This window comes from Emydura macquarii, unplaced genomic scaffold (genome assembly GCF_026122565.2).
Source record: "Emydura macquarii macquarii isolate MOO-44397 ecotype Brisbane River unplaced genomic scaffold, CSIRO-AGI_Emac_v2 contig_2680, whole genome shotgun sequence".
Lineage (NCBI taxonomy): Eukaryota > Metazoa > Chordata > Testudines > Chelidae > Emydura > Emydura macquarii.
The window spans coordinates 1649643-1676253 of NW_027132817.1; the positions used below are offsets into that span (position 1 = coordinate 1649643).

Genomic DNA, 26611 nt, shown 5'->3' on the forward strand with positions numbered 1-26611 from the left:
CTAGTGGAAAGTCCTCCTCACTAGGTTAGCCAGCCTGTCTGCAAAGATACTCTTCCCTTTCTTCGTTAAGCAAATTCTGTCTCTTCCTAGTAATCCTTCTTCCTGGAACAACATCCCATGGTCGAAGAATCTAAAGCCCTCTCTCCAACACCACCTATGTAACCATGCATTTACTTATGCAATGCGATGGTCCCTACCTGGGCCTTTTCCTTCAACAGGGAGGATGGACGAGAACACCACTTGCACCTCGAACTCCTTTATTCTTCTTCCCAGAGCCACATATTCTGCAGTTATCCGCTCAAGGTCGTTCTTGGCAGTATCATTGGTGCCCAAGTGGAGAAGTAGGAAGGGGTAGCGATCTCAGGGCTTGATAAGTCTCGGCAGTTTCTCCATCACATCCTGAATCCTAGCTCCAGGCAAGCAGCATACTTCTCTAGTTTCCCAGTCCAGACAGCAGATGTATGACTCTGTCTCCCTTAGGAAGGAGTCCCCGACCACCACCACCCTTCTCTTCCTCTTGGGAGTGGTGATCATGGAACGCCCACCCTAGGACAATGCATCCCAGGCCTTCTGATCAATAGGTCTCCTTCTGATCCATTCCCTCAGATGAGTCTTCCAAATCGTTCTCCACTATAGTACCCGAGCAGAGAGCCTGAAAACGATTTCTTACCTCTATTTGCATGGTGGGCATATGGGTTCTCTTTCTTTGGGAGGTCACATGCTGTCTTCTCTGTCCATGTTCAGCCTGTCAGATAATGAAATCCTCCACACTCTTAGCTTAGTGTCAGCAGCCGCGGAGGCGTTCATTATCTCATTAAATATGTCATCCCATGTTTTTTTTTCCGCTTTCTTATCTGCGGTAGGCACTCTGCAGGAGTATGAGATTATGTGTTGAAGGCCACGTTGTCCACTGTAAGGGAAGCAAAGCACAAGGTACCCATTGTTAACTCGTCCCATGTACAAAAAGCAATGTTACAATTTATAAATAATTCCCCTTAGCCTTCCGAAGGGAAGGCTAGAGCCGCATATCATTGCCTGATCCTTGCAGGGGTTGGAGTGCCATTCCAGCCATGGTAAATAAGGGGCTAGTGCATCTATGTTAGGGAAATCCCTGGTGCCCATGCGGCACCAGTTCATGCTCCCTAGAGCATCATGGATGTCGGGTTCCCAATTGATCAGGCTTTTAACAGGTGGTAGAAAGGGTGAGGGATAGGTAGGAGTTAACCATCTCCGGAGGAAAACAATGGGAACCCGTCTGTGGATGCCCAAGGCCCATAGCAACAACATCCTGCTTAGGGACTTGTGGTGTGCTGAACCCAGAAACCATCCCCAGCTGTGCATATAACACACACTTTAAAAAACTTTCTTGGGTGGATACTGTAAATGTATGCCATGTTACCTAGGTAACCATGAATGATACCAGCCTGTTGAGGGTCACACAGCCGGAAAGGGAGGATTTGCTGCAAGCATCTGGCTACAGGCCTGGCCCTTATGCTGCTATGCTGTGTTCCAGGATGATACCTGCACAATTAATAAGAGTGGCGGGGGAAAGTGTCCTATTGCGGGGGAAGAAATAAGGCTGCCTTCCCAAGAAAGCTTCTGCAAAAGATTGCAGAGTACCTACATGAAAGCTTACTGGAGAAATGCATGGAGGATTCTTGGAGCATCCCTGTGCACATAAATAATCCAATGCTTAAGCACACCAAGGACACCAAGGACAAGAAAACACAGTCCCACTGCCACACACTCTACTTTTCCTGCTGGTACAAGATTCTGGACTAGGTATATAACCAAAGACATACAATTTGCAGTACATACTCACCAGATGTGCCTTTCCCGGCATCCCGGTCAGTCACAGTTTTCTGCATCTGGTTGGGCTGCTGCTGTGTTGCAAACAGATCCTGACTTTCAGGGAGAAGGGATTCCCCACTCGCCTGTCCCCCGTTCTCCTCATCATTATCCTCTTCCTCATCCATGGACTCATCCTTATTCATCCTGGCCTCGAATTCCCCTGAGGTATCAATGTTGCATAGTGGTGGGGTTTCCGCCGAGAATCGCATGCAGCTCCTCATAAAAGCAGTGAAGAGCCAGAATGACTGTTAGTTTCCCTAGTTTTCTGATAAGCCTGCTTCAGCTCTTTGATCTTAACACAGCACTGCTGCACATCCCTGTTGTGCCCCTTCTCCAACATGCCACGAGACATCTTCTCGTAGATATCCAAATTTATTTTGCTTGCTCGGAGCTGAGCCAGAACAGACTCTTTGCCCTACAGACTGATGAGATCCAAGACCTCAGGTCGACTCCAGGCTGGAGCGCATTTGGGGCATGCAGTCGCCATGATCAGTTGTGCTGGCCACACTGGAAATGGGAATTCAAAATTTCCCAGGGCTTGAGGGGAGGAGCTATTTCCTGTTAATTTGGCCACAGTACAGCAGACTGCAAAAGTGCAGAGTGGTCATAACAGAACATTATGGGATGCCTCCTGGAGGCCAATGACATTGATTTATGTTAAACTCTGCCTACACTGACGCTCATTTGACCCACAGAATTCTATTTCAGTGCTACGCTACTTGCGGAGGTGGTTTTATTAAGTCAAACTTTACTGTGATTTAGGTCAACGGAACTGACATGCCAGTGGAGTCACATACTTTATGTGGTCGATGTAAGCTGCATTACCTCGACCTACATTGCCAGTGTAGACCAGCCCTAAGAGTATGAGACTCGGGTTTAGATTAGATTAATTTAGGGATCTTTTGTGGGGTGGTGAGAGATCAATTCTTTTTTTAGAGGGTTTTTTGGTTTTGGGTTTTGTTTAGAGATGATGGAAGGATACCAAATAGAGCAGCTCCCACGTACAAATACCTACCCCAGGAGCATAATATAAAGTCTGTTGTGCTATCACAGAGCACAGCCAATTAAAAAAAAACCACCTTGCATTTATTCATCACATCACCACCAAGTCTATACAAAATTTTATTTTACCTTGAATGTCCAGCTTACTATCAAATTTTTGTAGCATGACAACAGAAAAACAACACATCAAAAAAGTCATATAAAGCTTTGGTTAAGTGCAATACAAAGACTCTCTGCATTAATTTAAAAATGGATTCAAATTCTAATGGAAACTGTGCAATTGCTTTTTACTTAGAGTGCAAGCAATACTTCTTGCTAATGTTGCCTACAATGAAAATTAACATACAAATGTCTTGCTTAAAATGGAAAACAAAGCAGCATAACAAACATTGCAATGAGTTAGCAAGCACAAAGACCTTTCTTGTAAATCTGCTTTTTAAGTTGACAACTGCAGTCTTTGTGAACCACAGCAAAGCGGATGGAGCTAGATTTGCAATTTTACTGAAAGTATTAAGATTGTTAAACTTTACTGTACAAAATTGAGATTTTCAAACTTGGACTGAAGTTGCAAACCAATTACAATTTATTCTTAAAATAATGAAATTTTTAATATCAGCTAATTTACAGCTCATTTATTTTTAGTTAGAAATGTGTCATTCTGGGGTGAAATCTCAACTGCATTCCATTTCACCCTGGTCCTTAGATAAATTATGATTCCATTTCACCCTGATCTTTAGATAAATTAATTGAAGATAGAGTGGGTGAAGTTACTGGCATTAAAAAGCCAGAAATTTCTCTCAATTTTATAAAAATCTGACACATGCTTTTGCTAATGGAAAGCCTTGAGCTCTAAAATATTAAATGAACATAAACCAATGAGATTCACACACATGCAAAGTAACAGCCAGACACTCTTTCAAAATCAAATACTGTATATGTATGCTAAATGTGAAACATTTCACAGTGATTTACACCTGATCAATAAACATTTAGAGCCCAATCCTGCTCCAATTGCAGTCAACACAAGTTGTCTAGCAATTGTTAATGGACTTCAATGGGAGCAGAAGTATGAGTGGGCACTTAAATACTAAAAATCAAATATCACGGTTAATTTTATTCATGTTAAAATTGACTGTCTCTCTGAAAACCCTTGATTTTTAATCAATACTATAGTGATGCCTCTAAAGGCCAAATATGAATGGTGATTCTTTTTAAATCTTTTGAGATCTTTATTGCTTTACCAAACCAGAGGTACTTTTGTTCCTGTTTAAGGGATTATTGCTGGTCATCTTCCTGAGACTTGAAAGACCATAAAAGACAAGCACCATACCTATTTTACTAACTAACTCATTGCAAATTAATAGTTTGGCCCCTTTCTAAATGGATCTCTTCCTACAATTACACTAAAACATAACGATGGATCACAAATTCCTGGGGGTCCAGGTTGTCCTTGAATTCCAGGATTTCCACGATCTCCATCTTTACCAGGCTGCCCATGTTCGCCAGGACGTCCCTCTGTACCTATTCCAGGTAGGCCTTCAGGACCTTAATAAGATATATACAACAAGCAGTTAGACTGTACTGTACATATACTGTTAGAGATGGGTCCAAGCTAAATATTGAATTCAAACATCCAAAAACTTTGGCGAAATTCAGAATTTTGCATCTGGCTCCTGTTTCTGTACTAAGTTGAACAAAACTTCACTTTTAAAAGGGACTTCTTTGGCAATAAAGTTGATATAATGTGAATTAAACATTGGTTACAAATAATCATATTACCTATGTTGTCTACTGAACTTCAATCAAACAAACAATCAAAATGAATGGCAGAATAGATTTAAAATCAAATCAAAATTGAAAGCTCTTCAAAAATAATATTTTAAAAATCAGCTTTGGTGCATTGCTATTTTATCATATGGTCCAGCTCACTGTGGACCAGAATCAAAGTCCATAGGCGCCTTTCCATTGACTTAATTGATTTTAGATCAGGCCCTTTCATATTTTCCAAAGGATCAATGTTATATTTTGAATATTTTATATATTGCTTAAAAAAACAGCTTTCCTTCAAAAAGAAATTGCAGTGTGGTTTCATGAATATATCTACCTGGATTTTCAGAGCCACTGCAGCTCCTATTAGTGGCAATTAGATTTGTGGGTTCTTAGCATTTCTGAAAATCAGAGTTTTATTTCTACTTCTACTACACAAGGGAATTTTGCTAATTTTAAATCTAGATCTACCAAGAAACAGGAATTTGAGTCACTCATATCTGCAAATACCTATCCTACAGTAAATAATATTTTCTTTGCAAATGAAAAGCAATAAATACACATCCACCCATAGTGTTTTTCTTCCTGGCAACCAGCATTAAAAGGATATTATTTAAAATATAACAACTACTTAAGCTTAACTGAATAATGTTAATTTTAGTAATCAACTTTTTGAAAATAATTAACATGCAATGAAATCTACATTGCTAACTTATGCCTTACCTGGAGGACCAGGAGGGCCTTGTATTCCAGTAACCCCAGTTCCCTGGTTGCCCTTTTCTCCATTTTTTCCTGGCAGCCCTGTTGGATACCAAACATGCACACTAAGTATTGTTTTCCTTTGAGAAATTGAAAGCCAGTGGGGACTAGATGAATGATTGTTCAATGCTATGCAATGTAATTGCCTTGTTTATCAACCTAATTTCAATTAAATAAAGAATGAATGGCAAGTAATTTCTGTTTAATATAATATATATATAAAATCTTGTGGGCGGGAATGATGGAGAAGGCTAATTTTGACTTGCTTTTCACTGGTGGCATTTTGAATAGATCACATTAAATGGATTTGATGCTCTGAACATGGTCTCTAGTTGAAACAGAAAATATACAGGTGATCTTTCAAAATGAAATCAGAAATTAAAATCTCCCTCAAATAAGAGGTATCAAGCCAAATTCAGCGCTCACACTTGTCAACTCATCGCCTAATGTGTTCAGTTTCTTCGGTGAAAAAGATTGCCACCTTTTTCACCTTTTGTTGAATAGCCAAGAAGATTAATCAGCATTAATGAAGATAAATGTATCTAACTGCTGAAGACAAAACTTCAATATGCTCCAAAATTAATTTGGTTTTCTGGGCCACAGACATAACGGTCACAGAGAAGAAAAATGTTTTCAAAATATTCATTGAGCTACTGTGGGCATCCTGCTAGTTGGTTGTACTTTACATAGCCTCAGAGATTTTTTAGATGCTGTAGAAACATAGTAATTGCTCAGACCCAACTTGACTATAGGCTTAACTTTAATCATGTAAGTAGATCCATTGAAATCAATGGAACTAGTCATAGCCTTACATTAATTATGTACCTACATACTTTGCGGGACTGTGGCTGATATCACAGAAAGGCTACTGAAACTGGAAAAGCTACAGAAGAGGGTAATAAGGGTTGTAACTGCAGTACAAATTTAGGAAAACAGGAAAATTAGGCTAATGTTCATTAGAAATTAATTATAAGAAAATATATAAAATTCAAAAGAGTACAGAGATGTGAGATGCCACAAAATTATTTAAGAGTGTAACAGGCTCAAAACAAGTGGCAAGTAATGGATTCTAAGAAAATACTAGAAAATGAAGTTTAGAAAACGCACACCAAATTCAGCCCTGCTGTAAAAAAGGGATGCAAGTCTAAGTGAAATTCACCTATATTGAATGTATTTACTCAGAGAAACTATTATTTCAAATGTAACAAAAGATAATTAGACACTGAGGAAAACTATACACTAGAGAAAAAAATCAGATATAAAAGCTGACTTTACTAGAAGAGTCACATTGCCTCTTTATATCCTCAAATGGTACTATAGCACTTTTTATAAGTGAAACACCATAACAGTCTTAAATGATAATCATGTTCTTGAGGAATCTTTGACTATCTAACAATGTGCAGTGGGGTATTTCAGAGTATCAAGGTGAAGTCTAAGGGATACAAGAAAAATAAATTGCTTCAGTACATAATGCAGGAATACAATACAAACTGCAGCTTTCTTGGAATCTTTTGCTGTCCAAAATTTAAGCTCAGAAGTTTATAAAATGTTCTTTACAAGATTTAAAATATCTTTTCTGGAGGTTTCTCCTTTTCCAAGATCACTCATTTTTTCCATATAATGAAACATTGTATCTTGGCTCTCATGAATTCCTGCCAGTAAATGGCAATTTTCCCAGACTTTCCCAGTTAAAGAATCCCAAGCCCAGGCACTCCAAGTGGAATAGTGGAGGAAAATATCAATCTATTACACAGATTTTAAAAATTTTAAAGATTTTCCCCTAGAAAATTGTGGATATGGAAACTAAGTATGAAGCAAAGATGGAGAATGACTCTGCATTTTTCAAGAGGTCAAAAGAGACTGAAAACCTTTTCATAAAGGAGAAAAGTCCCAAGATCCTCAGCAAAGAAGGACCCAGATGGTGGGGAAAAAAACAAAACAACTGATAGTGACAGATTCCTTTTTTCTTTTCTTTTTTTTTGGGGGTGGGGGAGGGAGGGGTGGGAGAGAGGATTCATAAAGATTAGGCCTAACTTAGTTTAATATATGAGATTTGACAAGATCACAAGTCTAGCTGATATGATTACTGAACAGTGATTTTTATTACTGAAAGTATTGAAGTTTGTTTGATTACTGAAGTTAGAAATGGTAACGAGCAAGAATCAAACCCAAGTGCCCCAATTAAAAGTGCAGAACATAGCCAACAGGCAAGATGTAAAGGACAGTTCAACCTTTCCAAGAATATGGGTGAATTAGGCAACTGTTTTCTTGAGACCATTCAAAAGTAACCCCAAAGTAGGACAACTCTGACCTGACATATGCCTAGTGCTACCACCTAGACTGCAGTAAGGTGGAACAAGCTGTAAGTCAGTTCAGAATGTAGACCACTGAATACGCTTCTGATCCACTTACATTAGAAGACCTCTAGCGAGCAACTAATTTGTATTGTTCCCTGGAGTGATCAATTAAAGCTGGTTTCACTGTATGTAAAATGACAGCTATAAGCTGTCATTAATACAAAAACAAAACTAGAATGCTAGATATTCTCAGATAAAACATCAGAACCAAACCTGCTGCTTCACTTTTACATTCAGAAGTAATTTTAAAAGGAATGGCTATATCTAGCTGGGAATTTTCTGTCACAATGTTTTTTTTCAATGGTAAACGTAATTCTTGTGAAATCGAAGTTTGCCACAAGACATTTTGATATTGCAGAATTGTTTTTATTTTCTATTGGGAAAACTGAAACAAAATATTTAGTTTGACTTTGAGTCTTCCCAAAACAACACATTTTGGTTTGCTGAATAAAATAAAAGCATTTCGGACCAGTTCATTATCGATCTGTGTCTGCCTGACCTCCTCAGTGCCTCATTCCCCCATTCTCAATGCACTATCAAACTCAGCTGAAATGAAATATTTTGACACTTCCAAATCGAAGTTTTTCTGAACTTTTCATTCCAAGTATTTTGATTTTTCATCTTGAGTCACGACAAAAAGTAAATTTTAATATATCGGAATTTCCCACTGGCCAGAATTCCTTTTTTTTTTTTTTTTTTTTACTAGCTCTAGCAATGGCCCATAGCTTGCAGGTGAGTACATTCCTGGCTGTCAGGTCTATCCCTGAGGGTCAGCCAAAGAAAAACAACTTTAAATGATTGCAAAGAGCTCACCATGCAAGGGCCAGGCACAATGACAGATGACAAAACTAGAAAGGCCTATGCCAGTGCATCTGAGTGCAAGGACTATGAAAGCCTATGAATGTTTCACACATAATCTTCAGGCTTGGTGCAGCAGATGAACTTCCACTATGTCAGGGAGTCCTGTGAGGCACTCTCCCCCACAGAGATGCTGTGGTGCTGCTCTATACCACCCAGCATTATAAGATTGTGCCTGTAAGGCATCACAGAGCCCTTAGAGACAGATTGTGGAGGATTGTAGGCACATGGTAAAATCCTATATGCTGCTAAATTGGGAGAAAGCCACAATTTTTTACTTCACCAAAAGATTTGGACCCAAACACTGGCTCTGAAACCAATCCTCAAAAACCTTCTGACCCAGCTCCAGATTTCAATCCTGTAGCTTCTCTCTAAAATGGCCAGAACCGGGAAAATTAAACCAAACATCCCCCAACGTTAGGAAGCGAGTTCTGAACCACACCTCATGGTGTGGACCCCTCTCTATTCTCTATCACCACCCACTCATGTACCATTCTAAACTGAAAGTGTAAAAAAAAAAAAAAGCTATGTCATTTGCTTTGTGAGCGACTCATGCAGTTACCTTTTGCCCCACGGGCACCAGGACTCCCAGGAGCTCCAGGAAGACCTGGAACACCATCATTTCCTGGCAAGCCAGAAAAACCTCTAGGACCTTCTGGGCCTGTTGGACCTGGTGGACCAGGAAGACCTGGGGAAGCACTTTGGGATGGACAATGGTTGCAGTTTTGTAGCCTTCCACTCCGAAAGATAGCAGGCAATTGGGCTAGGAGAATTCAAATAAAAATGCTTAGACTTTTCTGAGAATGACCCTCAGATAACATTACTATGCAAGATAAAAAGTAACCAAAGACCAAATTACATGAATAAGGATTTAATATAAATCATTTCTTATAATATATAATCACCAAAAGCAAAATATCTGGCTTTTCGTGGAGGAGGAGGAGATGGTGTGGATGATATATTAAGGGGTATAGCCTGGTAAGATGTGGAGACATTATCACTGTGGTGTGTAATTATATCATAGGAAGCTGTAGACAGTCCATTGTGTTAATAATTTTGATTTTTCTTAGAATAGGACACCTTTATAATTATCATGAAAGTAGCCAGAGCACTTTAAATAAAGCAAGAATATATTGCAATGTTTGGGACTTACTTCTCAGTACATCTGCACAAACCTGCCGAATAAATTCTTCTGAAAATTCCCTTCCCTGAATTGAATATAGAAGAGTTTTAAAAAATGCATAGAAAGTTTTATTTTTAAAGTGCATGTAAACTCCAGTGTCAGATTCTGTACATACAGGTTTTCCATCTGCTCCAGGTGACCCTGGGTGTCCTCTGTCTCCCTGTTGTCCTCTCGGACCAGAAGGTCCAACCAAACCATTAACACCAGATTCTCCTTTTTGTCCATTGAGACCTCTAATGCCAGGATCTCCTTTCTCACCTTTCTGAAATCAAAGGCAACAAAAATCATAACCTAGATCTTTCATGTGGTTCCACAACTGAAAAAAAATTAATCTTCATTGAGAAGGGCTTGCAGCACTTTCACTGAGATAAAAATCAAGTATGAATTAATTCATCCGTGGGGATCATCTTGACAGGGTCCTTCTCTTGGACCACCTTGATCAACTGGTCCACCACAAAAAAAAATCATTGAATTCTTTGGATTTTTTTAAATGATATTTATTTTTATACTTACTAGCAAAAGGTTAATTTGAAATAAATTACTATTACAGATAACAACTTTATTTTTCTTTGTGCAGACCAAACTTTTAACCCTAGGCAGAACTATTTTATATACCAATGAAATTAAAAGAAAAATATGAAATGGCTCTCTCCTCTATGATACCATGGTTAAGTTAATACAGGACTCTAAAAGTCTTCTTGGAAGATTGTGGGACTTGTCTACACTAATGGAGGCATGTAGGTCACGAGTAGCTACACACTGCAGTGAAAAGCAGGCTGTGTCCAAATTATGGTGTGGCAGGGAAAGGCTCCAGCACGGGCGAGGCAGTGGGACACTACACTACTAAAAACAGCAGTGTAGACACAGGAGGCATTGCTTGGGCATGTAGACAGCCATGTAGAGTATATACCCAAAAGTTCTGGTGTGTCTTTACTCACTTAAGCATTTATACTATTTATATATGTGTAAGGTGAGCTTTCATTATGCACTCAGCATGCCACTGTAAGTGTACACATAGCCTAAGGGTGAAATTCTGGCTCCACTGAAGAAAATCGCAAAACTTCCATTGACTACAATGTAGTCATAATTTCACCCTACGTCTCTGCCATCCAGAATTAGGTGGGGGAATTTAGTTTGGTTTGTGCTCGTTCTTTTTTCAAACCTCAGATACTCTCAAATTAATTGATAGTAACTATAGTCAATCTGCTACGTAAGGTTAAGCTAATACTGAGGAAAATTTTGAAATAAGAAACTTCATTAAAGTCACTCTGCATATGACTACCTACCGCATTAGTAATTTAGACTATTTTCCAAACTTGGAGCCAACAAATCTCTACTGCAGTGGAATATGGTACACTCCCAGGTTTAAAATTAGTCTAATCTTTGTTCCCTTATGAGTTTTTTCTTTCAGTTTTTATATGATTTGTATATATTTTCAACAGCAGCTTTATAAACCTAGTTCACCCTTTCCAAATGTGCTAGATAGACGTGCAGGAACAAAGCAATAGACTATATATTGCTAAATAAATAATATTCCTTCTGGCAAAGGAAGAAAGTTTAAGAGGTCCTTAGTCAAACATTTTTATAAAGCAGCCATATGTTGTATATTATATTTCACTAACAGTAAGTATACTATCAGATCACCATACAATAGAATTTTAGGGCTCACTCAAGCCTTTTTGGTACAGCCCCATGTAGATAAGTCTCCCAGAGATTCCTTGCATGCTGCAAGAGCATGGCTACTGCACCATCCTTGACGACAGTGCAGCATGCTTCTTGCTCTGTACCTGACCAGCTCTGCTGTCTGGTGTGGAGCAGGCTGGTGGACAAGATCATGGCCCTGCTGCCTTTGAGTGGTATGTATCTCAGGGGCTTTAAAGGGGATTGTGAGTGTGCTTGACCCCTGTGAGTGCAGTGCAAGAAGGTGACATAATAATGTATGCATCTATCCACCCAGGTCCCTTCTGCCGACCTAGCTCGCCTGTAACATCGACTTAATTACTCCACCTCCACAAGAAGCATAGCACTTAAATCGATGTTGATTGGTTGACAGAGGCAGTGTAAACACAGCACTGTGTATGTCAACTGAATTGGCCTCCAGAAGGTGACCCACAATACTCCACTGTGACCGCTCTGGAGATCGTTTTCAACTCTGCTGCACAGCAGCCAGGTACACAGGAAACAGCCCCTCCCCGTTTAAAGCCCCAGGAAATTTTGAATTCCCATTTTCTGTTTGATCAGCGTGGAGAGCTCGCCAGCACAGTTGATCATGACGACAACAGCCCAAATGCACTCCAGCCTGGAGTACACAGGAGCTGGGGGATCTTATCGATCTGTGGGGAGAAGAGTCTGTTCAGACACAGCTCCGATCCAGCTGAAGAAACATAGACATCTATGAAAAGATCATGCAGGCCATGGTGGAGAAGGACTACACCAGGGACATGCAGCAGTGCCACGTGAAAATCAAAGAACTTGAGCAGGCGCACTAGAAGACAAAGGAGGTGAACAATCACTCTGGTTCTGCACCGCAGATATGCTGCTTCTACAATGAGCTGCATGTGCTTCTCGGCAGCGACCCCACCACTACCCCCCACATGCAGCGTGGCTATCTCCCAGGATTCTGAGTCCCGGGCCTCCTCAGGCAACAAGGAGGGCATTCTAGATGAGGAAGAGGAGGAGGAGGAGGAGAACAGGAGACAGGCACATAAAGGTGCAGTGAGTATCTGCTTCCTCAGTGGCCACTTTGGCTACACAGAGGCTGCCTCCTCTGCCCCCCACACCTTTCCCTGGGAAAAGACTGTTTATGTGCACAGGGATAGTCTGGAAATCCTCTATGGAGATCTCCAGGAAACTTTCCTGGAGGTACTCTGCAATCCTTTGCAGAAGGTTTCTGGGGAGGGCTGCCTTATTTCTTCTGCCACAGTAGGACACTTTCCTATGCCACTCCACTATTAAATCTGCTAGCATCATTGCAGTACGCAGTGTGGTAAGGTGGCCTTCGTGCTCCTGTGGGTCGAGTGCTTCTTTTGGTGCGGTGGGCATAAAATGGCCGCCCAGGGGCTCCCACCAGCCTTAAGATGGCAGCCCCCTGGCTTCTGCCCCGTCTCCCTTCGGGCCTTCGCTGGCCGAGCAGTGCCCTCGGGACATTAGATTCTACGGTGGGGTAGGGGGTGTCTGAGCCCGCCCTCTTCTTCGGACACCAGCCCAGAGACCCTGGCTGAAAGCAGTGGCTGGCTGCTGCTATAAGGCACTGTATACATCTTCCCTCTGGGCTGCTTCCCTACCCTGGTTTCCGTCCGGGCTAAGTGACCACTCCAACTGCCAAACCCCCTGCATTTCTCTGGCTCCTGCTGCTCGCAGTTCTCCTTCCCCCATTCTCCACACTCTCCAAACTCTCCCAAAACTCCAAACCTCCAAACTCTCCAGACTCCAGGAGACCCCTGCCTGGTTGGCAGGGAGCTTTTATCTGCTCCCAGGCAGCCCTTAATTGGTTTCAGCTGACCTTGGCCTCAGCTGGCCCTAATCGGCCTAAAGGAAACCTTGGGCAGCTGCTAGGGGAACAGGGATTTGGTCATTCTTGGGTTAATGTAGTGTCCTTCTACTATCCTCCAGTAGCCACTGTCACAGCAGCATAACAGCATAAGGACCAGACCTGTACCCAGACACTTGAAGCATCTGCTCCCTTGCTGCCTCTGGTACCATCAGGAGACTAATATCACATAGGGTGACGTACGGGAGATGGTAGAAGTTTTCATTACAAGTGCTCATATGGCAATAGAGCATATGATCCCCCACCCATGGTGATTTCTGGGTCCCTCAACCATAGTTTCCCTAACATACCAGTGTTTTGGTTGGCAGGGATCGGCATTGATCTGAGAATCTGCAAGTTCAGTACAACTACTAGCAGCAGCGTTAAGGGAAGTGGAGGCGTTTCCTGTGTTTTCTCGGGTCCGCAAACTCGCCCCCTTCTCTGAGCCACCTCGGACAAACACTGCAATTTGGGAGGCTTAATGCAGGTCCCTGGTCTCAAAGCAACGTCAACACTGGAAGAGAAGCTTTCGCAGATTAGAACATGGAAAAAGAGAACGCGTGATGAATTGTTCACAGAGATAATGAACGTCTCCGGGTCACCTGACACGGAGCTAAGAGCCTGGAGAATTTCATTGTCTGAAAAATTGGACATGGACATGGACATGGAGAGCAGGAGAGCATCCCAGGAGCATGAGTGTGCCAGGCAGGATGAGAGGCTGCAGATTCTGAAGGACCAATCAGACAGGTTGAAGCATCTGGTTGAGCTTCAAGAAAAGCAGCTTGAGGCTACAGTCCCTCTGCAGCCCCTGCAGAACAGCCTGCAAATATCGCCCTGTTCCCAATCCTCCTCCCCCAAATGTTCAAGGGGCCGGAGGGGGGGAAGGTGCAGCATGCCTTCCATTCAACACCCGGGGAGGCTACTAAGAGCAAAAGGCAGTCATTTGAAGACTTTGATGGGCAAGACTTCTATGTTTTCACAGATAAGCTGCATTTGTTTCTCTCCTCCCAATTTTATCACACCGTTTGCCCAAGGTTAAATTATTTTCCTGTTCTTTCAGATTCTTTATGGTAGTACAATAAAAGTCAACATTTCATGAATAAAATACTCTTTATTTATTCCAGTCATGGGGGTGGGGGAGGGAAAGGGAGATACAGGGAAATTGATGCAACAGAGGAGAAGGTATGGGAAGACACAATACAGATAAGCGGTGCACATTACTGTGTCTCATTACTGAAATGGGTTTTCAAAGCCTCCAAGAGATGTACAGCTCCTTGCTGGGCTCTTCCTATTGCTCTGGTATCTGGCTCCTCAAAATTAGCTGCCAACCTATCCACCTCCATGCCCCATCCCTGTGAAAACTTCTCTTCCTTTGCCTCACAGATATTAGGAAGCACAAAGCATGCAGCAATAACAATAGGGATATTGCTTTTACTGAGGTCTAACCTAATAAGCAAACTACACCAGCGACTCTTTAAATGTCCAAAGGCACATTCCACCACCATTCTGCACTTGCTGAGCCTTTTGTTGAACTGCTCCTTACTGCTGTCCAGGTGGCCAGTGTAGGCTTCATGAGCCCTGGGAGCAGGGGTAGGCTAGGTCTCCCAGGATCATTACTGGCATTTCAGCATCATTAGTGGTTATTTTGCAAGTCCTTGATTGCAGTTTTCTGAATAGACCTGTGTTCCTAAAGATGCGCGCGTCATGCATCTTTCCTGACCATCCCATGTTTATGTCGATGAAACGCCTTCTGTGATCCATCAGCGCTTGCAGCACCATTGAAAAGTATTCCTTTTGGCTAAGATAGGGAATTGTGTGCCATCTATCACCCCATCGCAGCTAGGGAACAAAGCAACAAAACCATCCACTATGTCCTGCATGTTGGCCAGACACTACCCTTCTTAGCAGAAATCGATTAATGGCCCAGCCTACTTGGATCACAACAGCTCCTACGGTGAATTTATCAACTCTGAATGGATTCCCCACTGACTGGTAACAGTCCGGTATTGCCAGCTTCCACAGAGTGATCGCCACTTGTTTTTCCACTGTCAGAGCAGGTCTCATTTTAGTGTCGCTGAGCTTCAGGGCTGGGAAAAGCTCTGCACAAAGTTCCTGGTAAGTGGCTTTCTGCAGTCACTGCTCATCATCCCATAGCTCCATAATGATGTGATCCCACTAGTCAGTGCTTGTTTCCTGGGACCAGAAATGACGTTCAGCTGTGTTCAGCTGCTGCACAACTGCCAGCAGCAACCCGGAATTGTTTCATTCTATGGCTTGCAGCAGGGCTCCTTTGAATGACATTGCAATGTTCTGTGTAGTGGCTCCTGTCTCAGCTCTGGAAATACTACAGGATAAGATGCGAGGCTCACAACAAGAGTACAGAATTGAGCAGGGTCCATGCTTCTTGGGCTATGGTGTATGCATGGCTAAGCCAGGCTTTTGAAACAAGGCAATTAAATTATGGGTTGTTTGCCATTGATATCAGGATAGGGAGGGAGCAAACTTCATCATGTTCCGAAGCCATGTTCCCATTCCCTCATGTGACAATGTTTTGGTCTCATGAAGTTTTGCCATCCCTTCCCAAAATCCCTGCAGTTAGTTGCACTGTGGGATAGCTACTTGCGGTGCACTGCGCTGTGCATCGATGCAAACGCAGCTAGTGAGGACATACTCCACCAATACAATGAGCGCGGTGTGGATGTCAACTAAAATTAAGTCGACTTAACTCTGTAGTGCAAACATGCCCAGAGTATTGATATTTTTCGTAAGCGACATCAACAAATGACTTTTGACTAAATTCCAATCAGCTATACCTGGAGACAGCAGGCTTTGACAAGTGTTCTACCCACAGAATTCTGAGAACCTGCTGTTCTCAATTCAAAATTTGTTCAATGTTTTGTAGAAAATAAAGCAGAAATTCTTTCAAGGATTTTTTCAAAGAAGTAATTCACTTTCATTGCTTTGGTAATATCATCTTGAACATTTTAGTCCCAAAAACTTAGAACTCTTAGTTAACACTGTCTAAATTTATAGTCCCTTTTATATGAAATAGTTATAAATCTTTTTGTTTAACCAACGCTTTAATATATCTTCATAGGACAATTACGGTTTGGAGGTTGCTAAGGTGTGGAGCGCTTACAGCTGTTTTTGACTACGACAGGAGCTGCATATTCTGACAACTGAAAATCAGGCCACTTTTTAGGTATCTAACAATGTATACAGGCAATTAGTTCTAGAAACCCGTTTTTGGAAATCTGACAAGAAAATATTTACAGTACTTGGGAGTAATTTGTTATTATTTTAATTATTTTTATAGCTATAGAGCATGTTTAGATACTTATAAATTACTTGTACACTGATTTATTTTGAAATAAATTTTAAAAGGGTTGTGAAGCGTTAAGAAATAGTACAGCCTCAAGGAAATGGCATCTATTGTAGAACGACACAACAGGCTGCAAGCCAATGTAAGAAACCAAGACAAAATACTGGAATCATCAGCACAACTGCCTGTAGAATCTGCCAAGAAATAAGGTGAAACTGCTGAAAGAATGTTTTCTTCAGCATATCGTGGTCTTATAATGGCCAGCCACATCCTGTGTGTGGCCTTGTTTATTGACCCAAGCTATTGGCAGAGATAATTAAGAAAAAACAGGAGCTTAAGAAATGCTGAAACATACTGGTTGAAGAGGTTTTCTATTAAAACAATTCCTGTATAACAAGTTCTAAAATAAAAATATTTTGTAATAAAACAAAAACCTAAAATTAGCTTTTACTGTAAACTGCATAGCTTTTATAAGTACACACAGTAAAATCATATTTGAAAAAAGCGTATTACAAAGAGGAGTAGAAAAACGTAAATCATGCCCATATCCCAAGAAAATATACACTGTGAAAAGGCGATTTAGAAAATGCAGGAGGATCAGATAAGGAAAGTTGAATGATTCTATAACTATCTTTTACTGAGCTAGCCCATGATTCAACAAGATACTTAAGCAAAAGTGTAATTTTGAGGATGGTTATAGTCCCATTGAAGCCTATAGGATTATTCAGTTCCTTACAGTTGCATACTTGCTTAAGTACTCAGCTCAACTGGTCTTAAAGGACAAGTCCACCCACTGAAATACAACAAACTTTCTTTAAGCAAAACCTAACAAGGGAATGACAAAAACTGATCGTGTAAAGAAAACTCCTAATGAAGGTGAAACAGAATTATCCTGAATGGGCTCAGGTACATTGATTTCACTGACATTAGCGTGAATCAGGAACAACTACAATGAAGCCGGTTAGTTAGATATTTTATTTTTTTTATAAATAGAACTTTAGGCACCCATCCAGTGCTCTGGGCAGGTGTCCCATAAATTAAAAAAGCACAACATGAACTTTAAAAAGGACTGCCCATAAATATATCCACTTCAGCCCTTGTTCTCCTCCACAGCTCAAGAGAAGAAGGAAAAAAGATGGGCCTTGCAGTGTACCCAGAAGGCTAATAAATCTGGGCTCTGGCAGACCAAGGGAGGGGTCAAGTTCCAAAAATCCAGGACCTTTCACTCACAGAGAATGTTCTGGAGCTTCAGCTTAAACTGACGGAGTCATACTTGTGTAAAACCAATGGAAGTGAGCTCAAAATCATGCCCAGTGGATTTGGGGATAGTCTGGGTCAGTCTCATAAAACAGGCTGTCACAAAATAAGGGTGTCTCTTCTACATGTTTCATTGTACTATAAAATGTTTTTTAAATGAAGAGCTTGACACTGGAGATTGAGTATCCAGAAAAACAAAATGTTTTTTTCTTTTTTTTAAAGTCCCTTGCTTTCTTGTTTATTTTTCTCTAATTAGCCCCTTCTTTTCTCTTCAGATTCTGTTTGATCTGGAATTCCATAGAAAATCTATATTTCTTTCTCTCTTTTTAAAACATATTTCTCTGTCTTTTCAGTCACTGATTTCCCTTAACAATCCTTTTCCACTCTGTTGTTAAATCTTTCTTTCTCATGCCTCCTCCTATCTTACTTTTCATCTCATCATCCCCTTTCACTTGTGGGCCAAAGAGGACAAAAGCAAGCCCTTTAACAAATATTTTACATAGTCACTATTCACACAATTTGCAAAAGGAATTAGAAAATGGTGCTTGTGGTTTGAAAATACATACCTCTCCATTTGTGCCCTTCAATCCATTTGCTCCCTTTAAAAATCAAATACGGAAAAAGGTATCAATAAACCAAGCTGAGCCACTATTATAATGCATCACTCTTTCACTACATCTGGCATCAAACAAACCAGAATACATTTGTACTGAAATATTGATTTGCAAATTAACTAAGATTTATTTCAAAATACATCTGAATTCTTACATTTACACATGAGGCAAATGAGACATACAACTGTGAATAAACATATTTTATCTTCTTAAAAATTAATATATCTGAACAATGTACTAGAAGTTCATTAGGGAAATTACCACACACATCATATGTTATGCATTTGCATTAATTTTCTTACAAGAAACGCTTACTGATAAGTATTACCTCAATAAAAAGTTAAAGAAATAACAGGTTCACCATATAACCAAATGGCCCAGAGACATTGTACACCAATGTCCAGATTCAGCTTGTGTTTAAATTGGATTTGGCTGCCAGAAATCCAGGCATAGGGCCCTTGAGTTATAAAGTTAGTCTTGGGGGAGGATGTTACAGTGGCGGAAAATGGATAAAACCTCATGTCTGCCAGAAGGCACACAGATGTGGATGGCCATGAAGCAGCATGGCAGGATGGCACATCACCTCACCTCAGCCACCTCCACTGATGGGACTCCTATAGAGCCTTGCTGCAAACTGAAGCTGCATCTCATTTATCAGCTACAAACCCTGAGAAAAGGGAGTAGAGGTAGCACTGCCTGGCCTCCCTTTGGTTAAATCCTCCTAGGGTTTTGGGGGCCAGGCTGGGGTATATACTTCCTTACCCCAGCTCCAGTGAATGTGGCTCCTTGTTTTTCTGGCCAGACAGGTGGCGGTAATATCAATGCACTGATTGTGAGAACAATCTTCACTATTTTCTTCACAATCTAGTTTTAGCTTTGTACTACTAGTAAGTACTTGGCAATTTAGACACGACATAAAGCATGTATTTATAACAAGTTCTTATGCTTACAAGCAATGATTATTTCCTATGGTATGTTAATATAGCCAAGTATGACATAATCAAAATATACTGGAGCAAAGTTAAAGAAAAGAGAAATTAGCTGATGTAGCTGATTTGCAGCTGAAACAGGAAACATCTGTAATTTATGAGTACAGAAAATAGTAACACATTGACTTGATTTCGAGTATGAAAGTAACTGGATCTTTAAATGCAATACTTTATGAAAATGTTGCATAATAAATACAAAACTGAATGGAGGGCTTTTATAGTCTTGGGCTTGACACTTAGAGCAATTTCATAGAAGCTTGAATCCATTTTTTCATGACTACATCATTATCTGAAGTTTATGCTGTTTATTATTATTTTATCAATAATATTGCAAAATAAATCATTTTAAATAAAAAACTGAAAAATGGAAGCAGCCGCTTCCCACTATTGCAATTATATAACTAGATTTTGCTGTCTCTTGGCTCTACTTTGCAGAACAATCCCCTCATCATTTTTGGCCTCTTCATATAAAGAATCCTGTTCTTTTTCTCTGCTTTCTATTCTATTTTTCAACATAAAGTTTATTTTCCATTTCATTGGGTTCACGATTTTAAAGATTTTTTAAAAGATATTTTAATGATACTTTAAATATCCACTACAATCATATTTACATGTAAATATATCTATTGTATTTCTTTAGCTTCAAAGAGCTACCATTGTAAATGGTATTTATCTTCTGAAGAGGCAAAACAAATGCAATTTTCTTAAACTGTTTATTCTTTTAATGGTACCTGTTGGCCTGGAGTCCCTGGTCTTCCTCCTTCTCCCTTTTGTCCCTTCAGAAAAGAAATAGCCTTTCTTAAACAGCACATATTTCTTTAGGTGAACAAAATAAGTAGTCAAAATAATGTAAAGAGAAAAGCCATAACCAAAGTCCCATCTTTATAATAGGTTCAGTGAAAACCCCGGATTCAACGATCACTGAGTTTGTTGATGGGAGGAAGAAACAGAAGAGTTTCAAGATTCAGTTCCAAACTGCGTAGCTTGGACACCTTTTCTACTATAGACATAATGGAGTTAGCCAATAAGCTGAATATACAGAGACAAATGCTAATCTCCCTTTCTCCAGCCTATTTCAGTGGCTTTAGCACTACATTGAGGAAAGTCCTCATTTTGTGACATTACAGATTTAGAGACCTATGGTGGATTTTCAAAAGCACTCATCATTAGTCTAACTCTGCCCCCCCGCCCCTGCAGTTAATGGGAGCAGTTAAGCAATTTTAGATTTCTTTTGAAAATCCCACTCTTACTTTCAAACTATCTTTCATAACATTGTGTTGCTGCGTTCACATTATGCAGTGATTTACTGAGTTAAGAGTGTACCCTGCAGTCCTTAATCAAGCAAACCTCGCATTTATTTTAATTAAAAAATACCTTGAATTAATTTTTAACGTTTGAGTATCAGCAAACATATGGCATGACAAATGATATTTAATGAAAAATAAAGTTATTATACCTGGATACCTCTTTCACCTTGATTTCCTCTTTCCCCCTGTAAAATATTTGAAAGTACTGTAAAATTTCCATTACAATCCATTTTACAAACAGTTTGTCTTTTAATTTAATTCAGTAAATATAAGAGAAGCAGCTAATGGAATACTTTGATGGTGACTGAAAATGAAATTTTCTGTCCCCAGGTTCATAAACCCTGATCCAGCAAAGCCTTAAACACATGCTTAACAGCGTTGCTGGAACAGGACTGTAATAAGAAGGGAATCTGCTATGCTGATACCTATCAGAAAGAACAGTCATATTTTCATGTCAAATTAAAATTAGGGGATTTCTGGGAATCCTGTAGAAATCAGTGGGAGTTCAGCCATTGATTCAATACAATTTAAACTGGGCCCTGCTTTTAGTACAGGACCAGATTAATTACAGATGTAAGTAGGTGCAACTCCATTAAGTCCATAGAAATTCACCTACTTTCATCCATCAGGAGCAAAGCCCAAACAATTTCTTTAAAAATTACAGCTAAACCAATACAATGCATAACACTTATACTTGATATTCTATGGTAGCCAACAGAGAATTAATCAGAAAGTATTTTTGTATATGAATTTGAATCCCATAACTTACATACAAAACCAGATTTCATTCAAACTTAAACTGGTTTAACTTAAATAGAGTTTCCATCTCAGCTATATGGGAGAGATTTTCACAGACACAAATGGAATTTAGGAAGTAGTTAGGTGCCTAACTTTTATGCCTTTGAAAAACATCTATATACTATAATTTTTAATAGAGTGGCACCATAAAATCTGAACCCCTTTCAGTTTACCTTGATGTAAATCAAATAAGAATTAGTCCCACAGTGTTAATTCAACTGCAAAAGCCCTGAAGTAACACAACAACCATATGGCACATCTGATGTCTTATGTATAATATTTTGTGCTAATTATTATAATTTCTGCAGCACCATAGGTGTACTTAGTGCTTTATAGACACAAGATGACAAGTCTCTCTCCAGGGCGTTTAGAATCTAAACCCTCATTCTGAAAGTTCATGAGGCTCCACATAAGTGCAGAGGTCCAAGCAAGCAGATTTGAATCAAGCACTGAGGCTTAAAATAGACACAATATGGTGAGTGATGACCATATACAAAAGGAGGAGCTGTGGGAGAAGTGGAAAGAAAGAGGCAAATTACGTTTTTTTAAAAGGCAGTGATTTTTTTTTTAGGTACCTAGCTAGATCCAAGTATTTGCTTCCAGAAAAAATTGTTTTAATGTTTAAAGTTGTGGGCGGCTGCTGCCTGGCTGCCAACCCGGGAGTGGGCGACTGCCACCCAGTCCAAGCTGGGGCAGAGGAGGCTCCCGTGTCGGCTGGGACCCAGGGATGTGGGCAGGCGGCTGCTACCCGTCTTCAAGCTGGGACGCTGGAGGTTGTCCCTCGGCTTGGAGTCGCGGCACGGGTGGGCTGCCACCCAGCTTTGAGTCCAGCTCGCAAGATGCAGGAGGCTGCCACCAGGCTCCCACCTGGAAGCTGAGACCTGGTGGGAAGCGGGAGGGCTGCTGCCTGCCTCCTCCAGAAGCTAGGGGTTGCCGCTTGCTTCCCAGCTGGGAGCTGCAACCGGGTGGGAAGTGGGCAGCTGCTGCGCACCTTCCCCAAAAGCCGGCAGCTCCTGCCCACCTCCCCTTCCTCTGTTTTTCCCTGGGTAGCCCCTGCCTGTGTCTCGCATACCCCTAGGGGTACGCGTACCACAGGTTGAGAAACTATGCCCCAGACAACCAGCTGCTGCAGGCCAAGGTATTTCTCTGCTGCCCCTTGCACCTTTCCACAGATATCCGTGGCAGCAGTTTAACTTGCTGTCTATAGCATGAACTCTAACAGAAATAAGAAAGCCTTACAGGGAGGGTTTGTAGGTGGGAGGCAGAAAGAGAAATAAGCTATACTGATATGTCACCTTTATACCAGTAAAACTGCACACTAGGAATTATACCAATTCAACAGTTTTGGTAGATAATCAGACCCCCAACTGAACTGAGTGAAAAAAACCTGTGTGTGGACTAGGCCATACAAGTCAAAATTCTCATAATTATACTGATTCACCTGCAGTGGACAGATTTTTTATTACAATTTACACTTAAATATAACTAAATATATATACCAGGCCAGATCCTCAACTGCTGTCAAAGTAATAAGAATTGCTTCAATGGAACTGTTCTTACACCTGTTGGCATCTGGCCCAATACATCCATTTCTAATCTTGACAGCTGCAATATTTTCATGCCTGGGATTTTTTCCTAGCTGTCTATCGATTTTGCTATATGTGTTTCCATGAGACATTTACAATTTCCCTCATGCAAAATGACCCAACAATTTATTAAATGCATCACTACAGTCCTCTGTTAAAGTGCTCTTAAAAACCCTCCCTGAGCCATGTGGCTCCGCATTGAGCTTTTCTGACAGCCCTTGTGTCTAGCTATTCAAATTCAACAGACAATCCCTCCCCACCTCTGCCATCCACCCTGGCGGCAACTCTTCCCCCTTTGCTTCTCGTATATTGTGCAGGACATAGCAGGCAGCTACAACCATTGGGATATTTTTCTCACTGAGATCCAATCTGGTGAGTAAATAACGCCAGAATCCCATCAATCTACCAAAAGCACATTCCACTGTCATTCTGCACTTGCTGAGCCAGTGTTTGACTCTTTCCTTGGTGCTGTCAAAGTGGATGATGTACAGCTTCATGAGCCAGTGGACCTAGGGCTAAGGCTGGGTACCCCAGGATCACTACTGACATTTCAACATTGTCAATATTAATCTGCCAGTCAGGAAAAAGTCCCTGCTTGTAGTTTCCTGAACAGTCCTGTGTTCTTAAAGATGCAAGCATCATGCACCATTCCCGACCAGTCAACACTGATGTCAGTGAAGCATCCCTGGTGATATAGCCATGCTTGCAAAACCATAGCAAAATAGCCCTTTATGTTGCTGTACTTTCTGGCAAGGTGGTCTGGTGCCAAACTAGGGATATATATGCCATCTAACATTCCACCACAGTTCAGGAAACCCTTTGCTGCAAATGCCTCCATTATGTCCTGCACACTATGGCTCTGCACACCTGCATGACAACAGCCCCCACAGTGGATTTTACAATTCCATAATGATTTCCCATTGACTGGTAGCAACCTGGGCATTTGCCACTCGCTTCTCCACAGTCACAGTGCAGCTATCATTTTTATGTCCCTGAACTGAAGGGCTGGAGTGGGAGCTCAGCACACAGATCCAGGAATGTGGCCTTGTGCATCCAAAAGTTCTGCAGTCACTGCTCATTGTCCCAGCCCGCATTACACTGTGATCCCACTAGTCCCTGGATTGAAATAAGCACTCCTTGTGAGGACGTGAAGCACCAATGCAAGGAGCCAAGTATACACATGCACAAGCAATATGGAAACTGTGGCTTTACGCTGACATAACTTGCGCTGGGAAAAGTTTGTAGTGTAGACATGCCCTAAGACACTGCAAAGTAGCCTGAGTTTCAGAGAATGCTGAATGCCTGCCTCTGAAAATCAGGCCTCTTTAAGCTGTTTCAGGTTGAACACCCAGAAACTGAGACACCCAATCATTAGTCACCTTTAAAAATGCAGCCCATACTTTTTGCAATATATTAATGAAATAGAAAATATCAGTCTTGAAGAATTTCTGCACTAGCTAGGCACCGCTCTGCACTGACAGGAGGTGAGCATCTGAAGAGCACAGTCTCTGCCAGAGCTCAGAGTACAGAACGAGCACAGAGTTGCTTGTTGGAAGAGAAGTTAATGACAAAGATCAAGGATTTCCTAGTCCAATTAGTTTATTCTCAACGTGGAGATAAGGCTTGTTTACCTTGAGCAGAGATGGCAAAAACAGTCCTTTTAACCCAGCTAGTTTGAAACACAAATAAGTCCTCAGACAGGTTCAACTGTAATCAGCGTCCACTTTCAAGATGGCTTTCATGGGAGGCTGCATCCACCCAGGAGAGTGCTTAAGCCACACATCCACCTTAAGGGCTGGTCAGATGTGGATGCGCCAACAATTCTTATGGACTCCTTAATGAAAGGAGATTTTATATCGATAGATAGATCAACAGACAGACTGATAGATAGATCGACAGACAGAGCGACAGACAGATCGATAGATAGATCGATAACTCTTTCTATGAGAGAATTTCACAAAGCACTTATAACAATAATTAAGTATATACATTTTGTTCCCACCTGTGCAACTTTATTGATAACACTAGACGTTAACACGTATTCTGTTGCCTAAAAATCCATTGATCATTTATGGAAAAAGCATAATGAAAGTTGTAATGGATATTAAAGTCACAGAAACTACTTACCTTTACACCCTGTGTCCCAGGTATGCCTGGGTACCCTGGTTCACCTGGAGTACCTGGTCCTCCTTGTTCTCCCTGAGTAATACAATAGCTCCATAAGTATCACTGATGTGCTGTGTGTAAAAACACAGATTGCATGTTTTTTCAAGATCACTTCATGTTTGTCTATGATACTCTGAGATTCTATAATATGATGGTGATTGAGCTGAAACCACTATGCTTTTGTATCCTGAATAGAAGCATAGAATCATAGAATATTAGAGTTGGAAGGGACCTCAGGAGGTCATCTAGTCCAACCCCCTGCTCAGAGCAGGACTAACCTTAGCTAAATAATCCCAGCCAGGGCTTTGTCCAGCCTCAGCTTTAAAACCTCTAAAGATGGAGTTTCCACCACCTCCCTAGGTAACCCATTCCAGTGCTTCACCACCCTCCTAGTGAAAAACTTTTTCCTAATGTCAAACCTAGACCTCCCCAACTGCAACTTGAGATCGTTGCTCCTTGTTTTGTCATCTGCCACCACCGAGAACAGCATAGCTCCATCCTCCCTGGAACCCCCTATCAGGTAGTTAAAGGCTGCTATCAAATCCCCCCTCATTCTTCTCTTTTGTAGACTGAACAAGCCTCATTCCTTCAGCCTCTCCTCATAAGTCTTGTGCTCCAGCCCCCTAATCATTTTTTTGCCATAATGATTAAATTCACAACAATGTTCTCACCCTTAATTTCTCAGCTCATTTATCCAACATACTAAGACTTACCCTGATTGACTTTTACCAAGGTGGACATTATTTTTGTCTTTTAAATATTACATAAATGGTTCCGTTCCTAATACTAATGGCAATGTCAAGAAATATAGTTTTCAACAACTTCACTTTAAAATTATGCATAGACTAAATGCATCTTATCACATGTATTTGACTATATTCATTATGTATCATTTCAGAATACTGGGCCTGATTCTCATCTTACTTACACTGGTTTAACACTGCTCTAACTTCAATGACATCTCTGAAGTTACTTCAGATTTATTGAGTGTGACTTAAGGCCATGTTTATTTCTGAAACCTATAGTTGTGTAAAAGAGTTTACCCAAAACGTACCTGCAGAAACTATTTCACTTTTGAGAGAAAGGACTAACCCTCCCCCATTTACTGTGAATTTTCAGTAATCTGTACAAGTTCCATTTGACTTCTTCCTACCCAAGGCCCTTGTAGCTCAATATTCAGCTGAACAGAAAAGTCCAAGACACTAACTTTTTGATAAGTCAGTTTTCTCCCCTTTGCTTTTCTTGACAAGGCACTGTACTGACCCT

The 26611-nt window shown here is 40.8% G+C and overlaps 1 protein-coding gene across 3 annotated transcripts in view; it reads right to left on the reverse strand.

Annotated features, from left to right (window-relative positions):
• Positions 1-2988: 2988 nt before the first annotated feature.
• Positions 2989-26611, reverse strand: part of COL21A1 (collagen type XXI alpha 1 chain) — a 118688-nt gene continuing 95065 nt past the window's right edge. For all 3 annotated transcript variants that reach the window (XM_067565488.1, XM_067565487.1, XM_067565486.1), the window contains 9 exons: positions 25307-25378; positions 20945-20980; positions 20220-20264; positions 18452-18484; positions 9893-10039; positions 9748-9802; positions 9157-9357; positions 5344-5421; positions 2989-4398 (listed from right to left, as the gene is read on the reverse strand). In XM_067565488.1, coding sequence (XP_067421589.1) covers positions 4211-4398; positions 5344-5421; positions 9157-9357; positions 9748-9802; positions 9893-10039; positions 18452-18484; positions 20220-20264; positions 20945-20980; positions 25307-25378 — 855 coding nt within the window. In that variant the 3' untranslated portion in view covers positions 2989-4210. The remainder of the gene's footprint in view (positions 4399-5343; positions 5422-9156; positions 9358-9747; positions 9803-9892; positions 10040-18451; positions 18485-20219; positions 20265-20944; positions 20981-25306; positions 25379-26611) is intronic.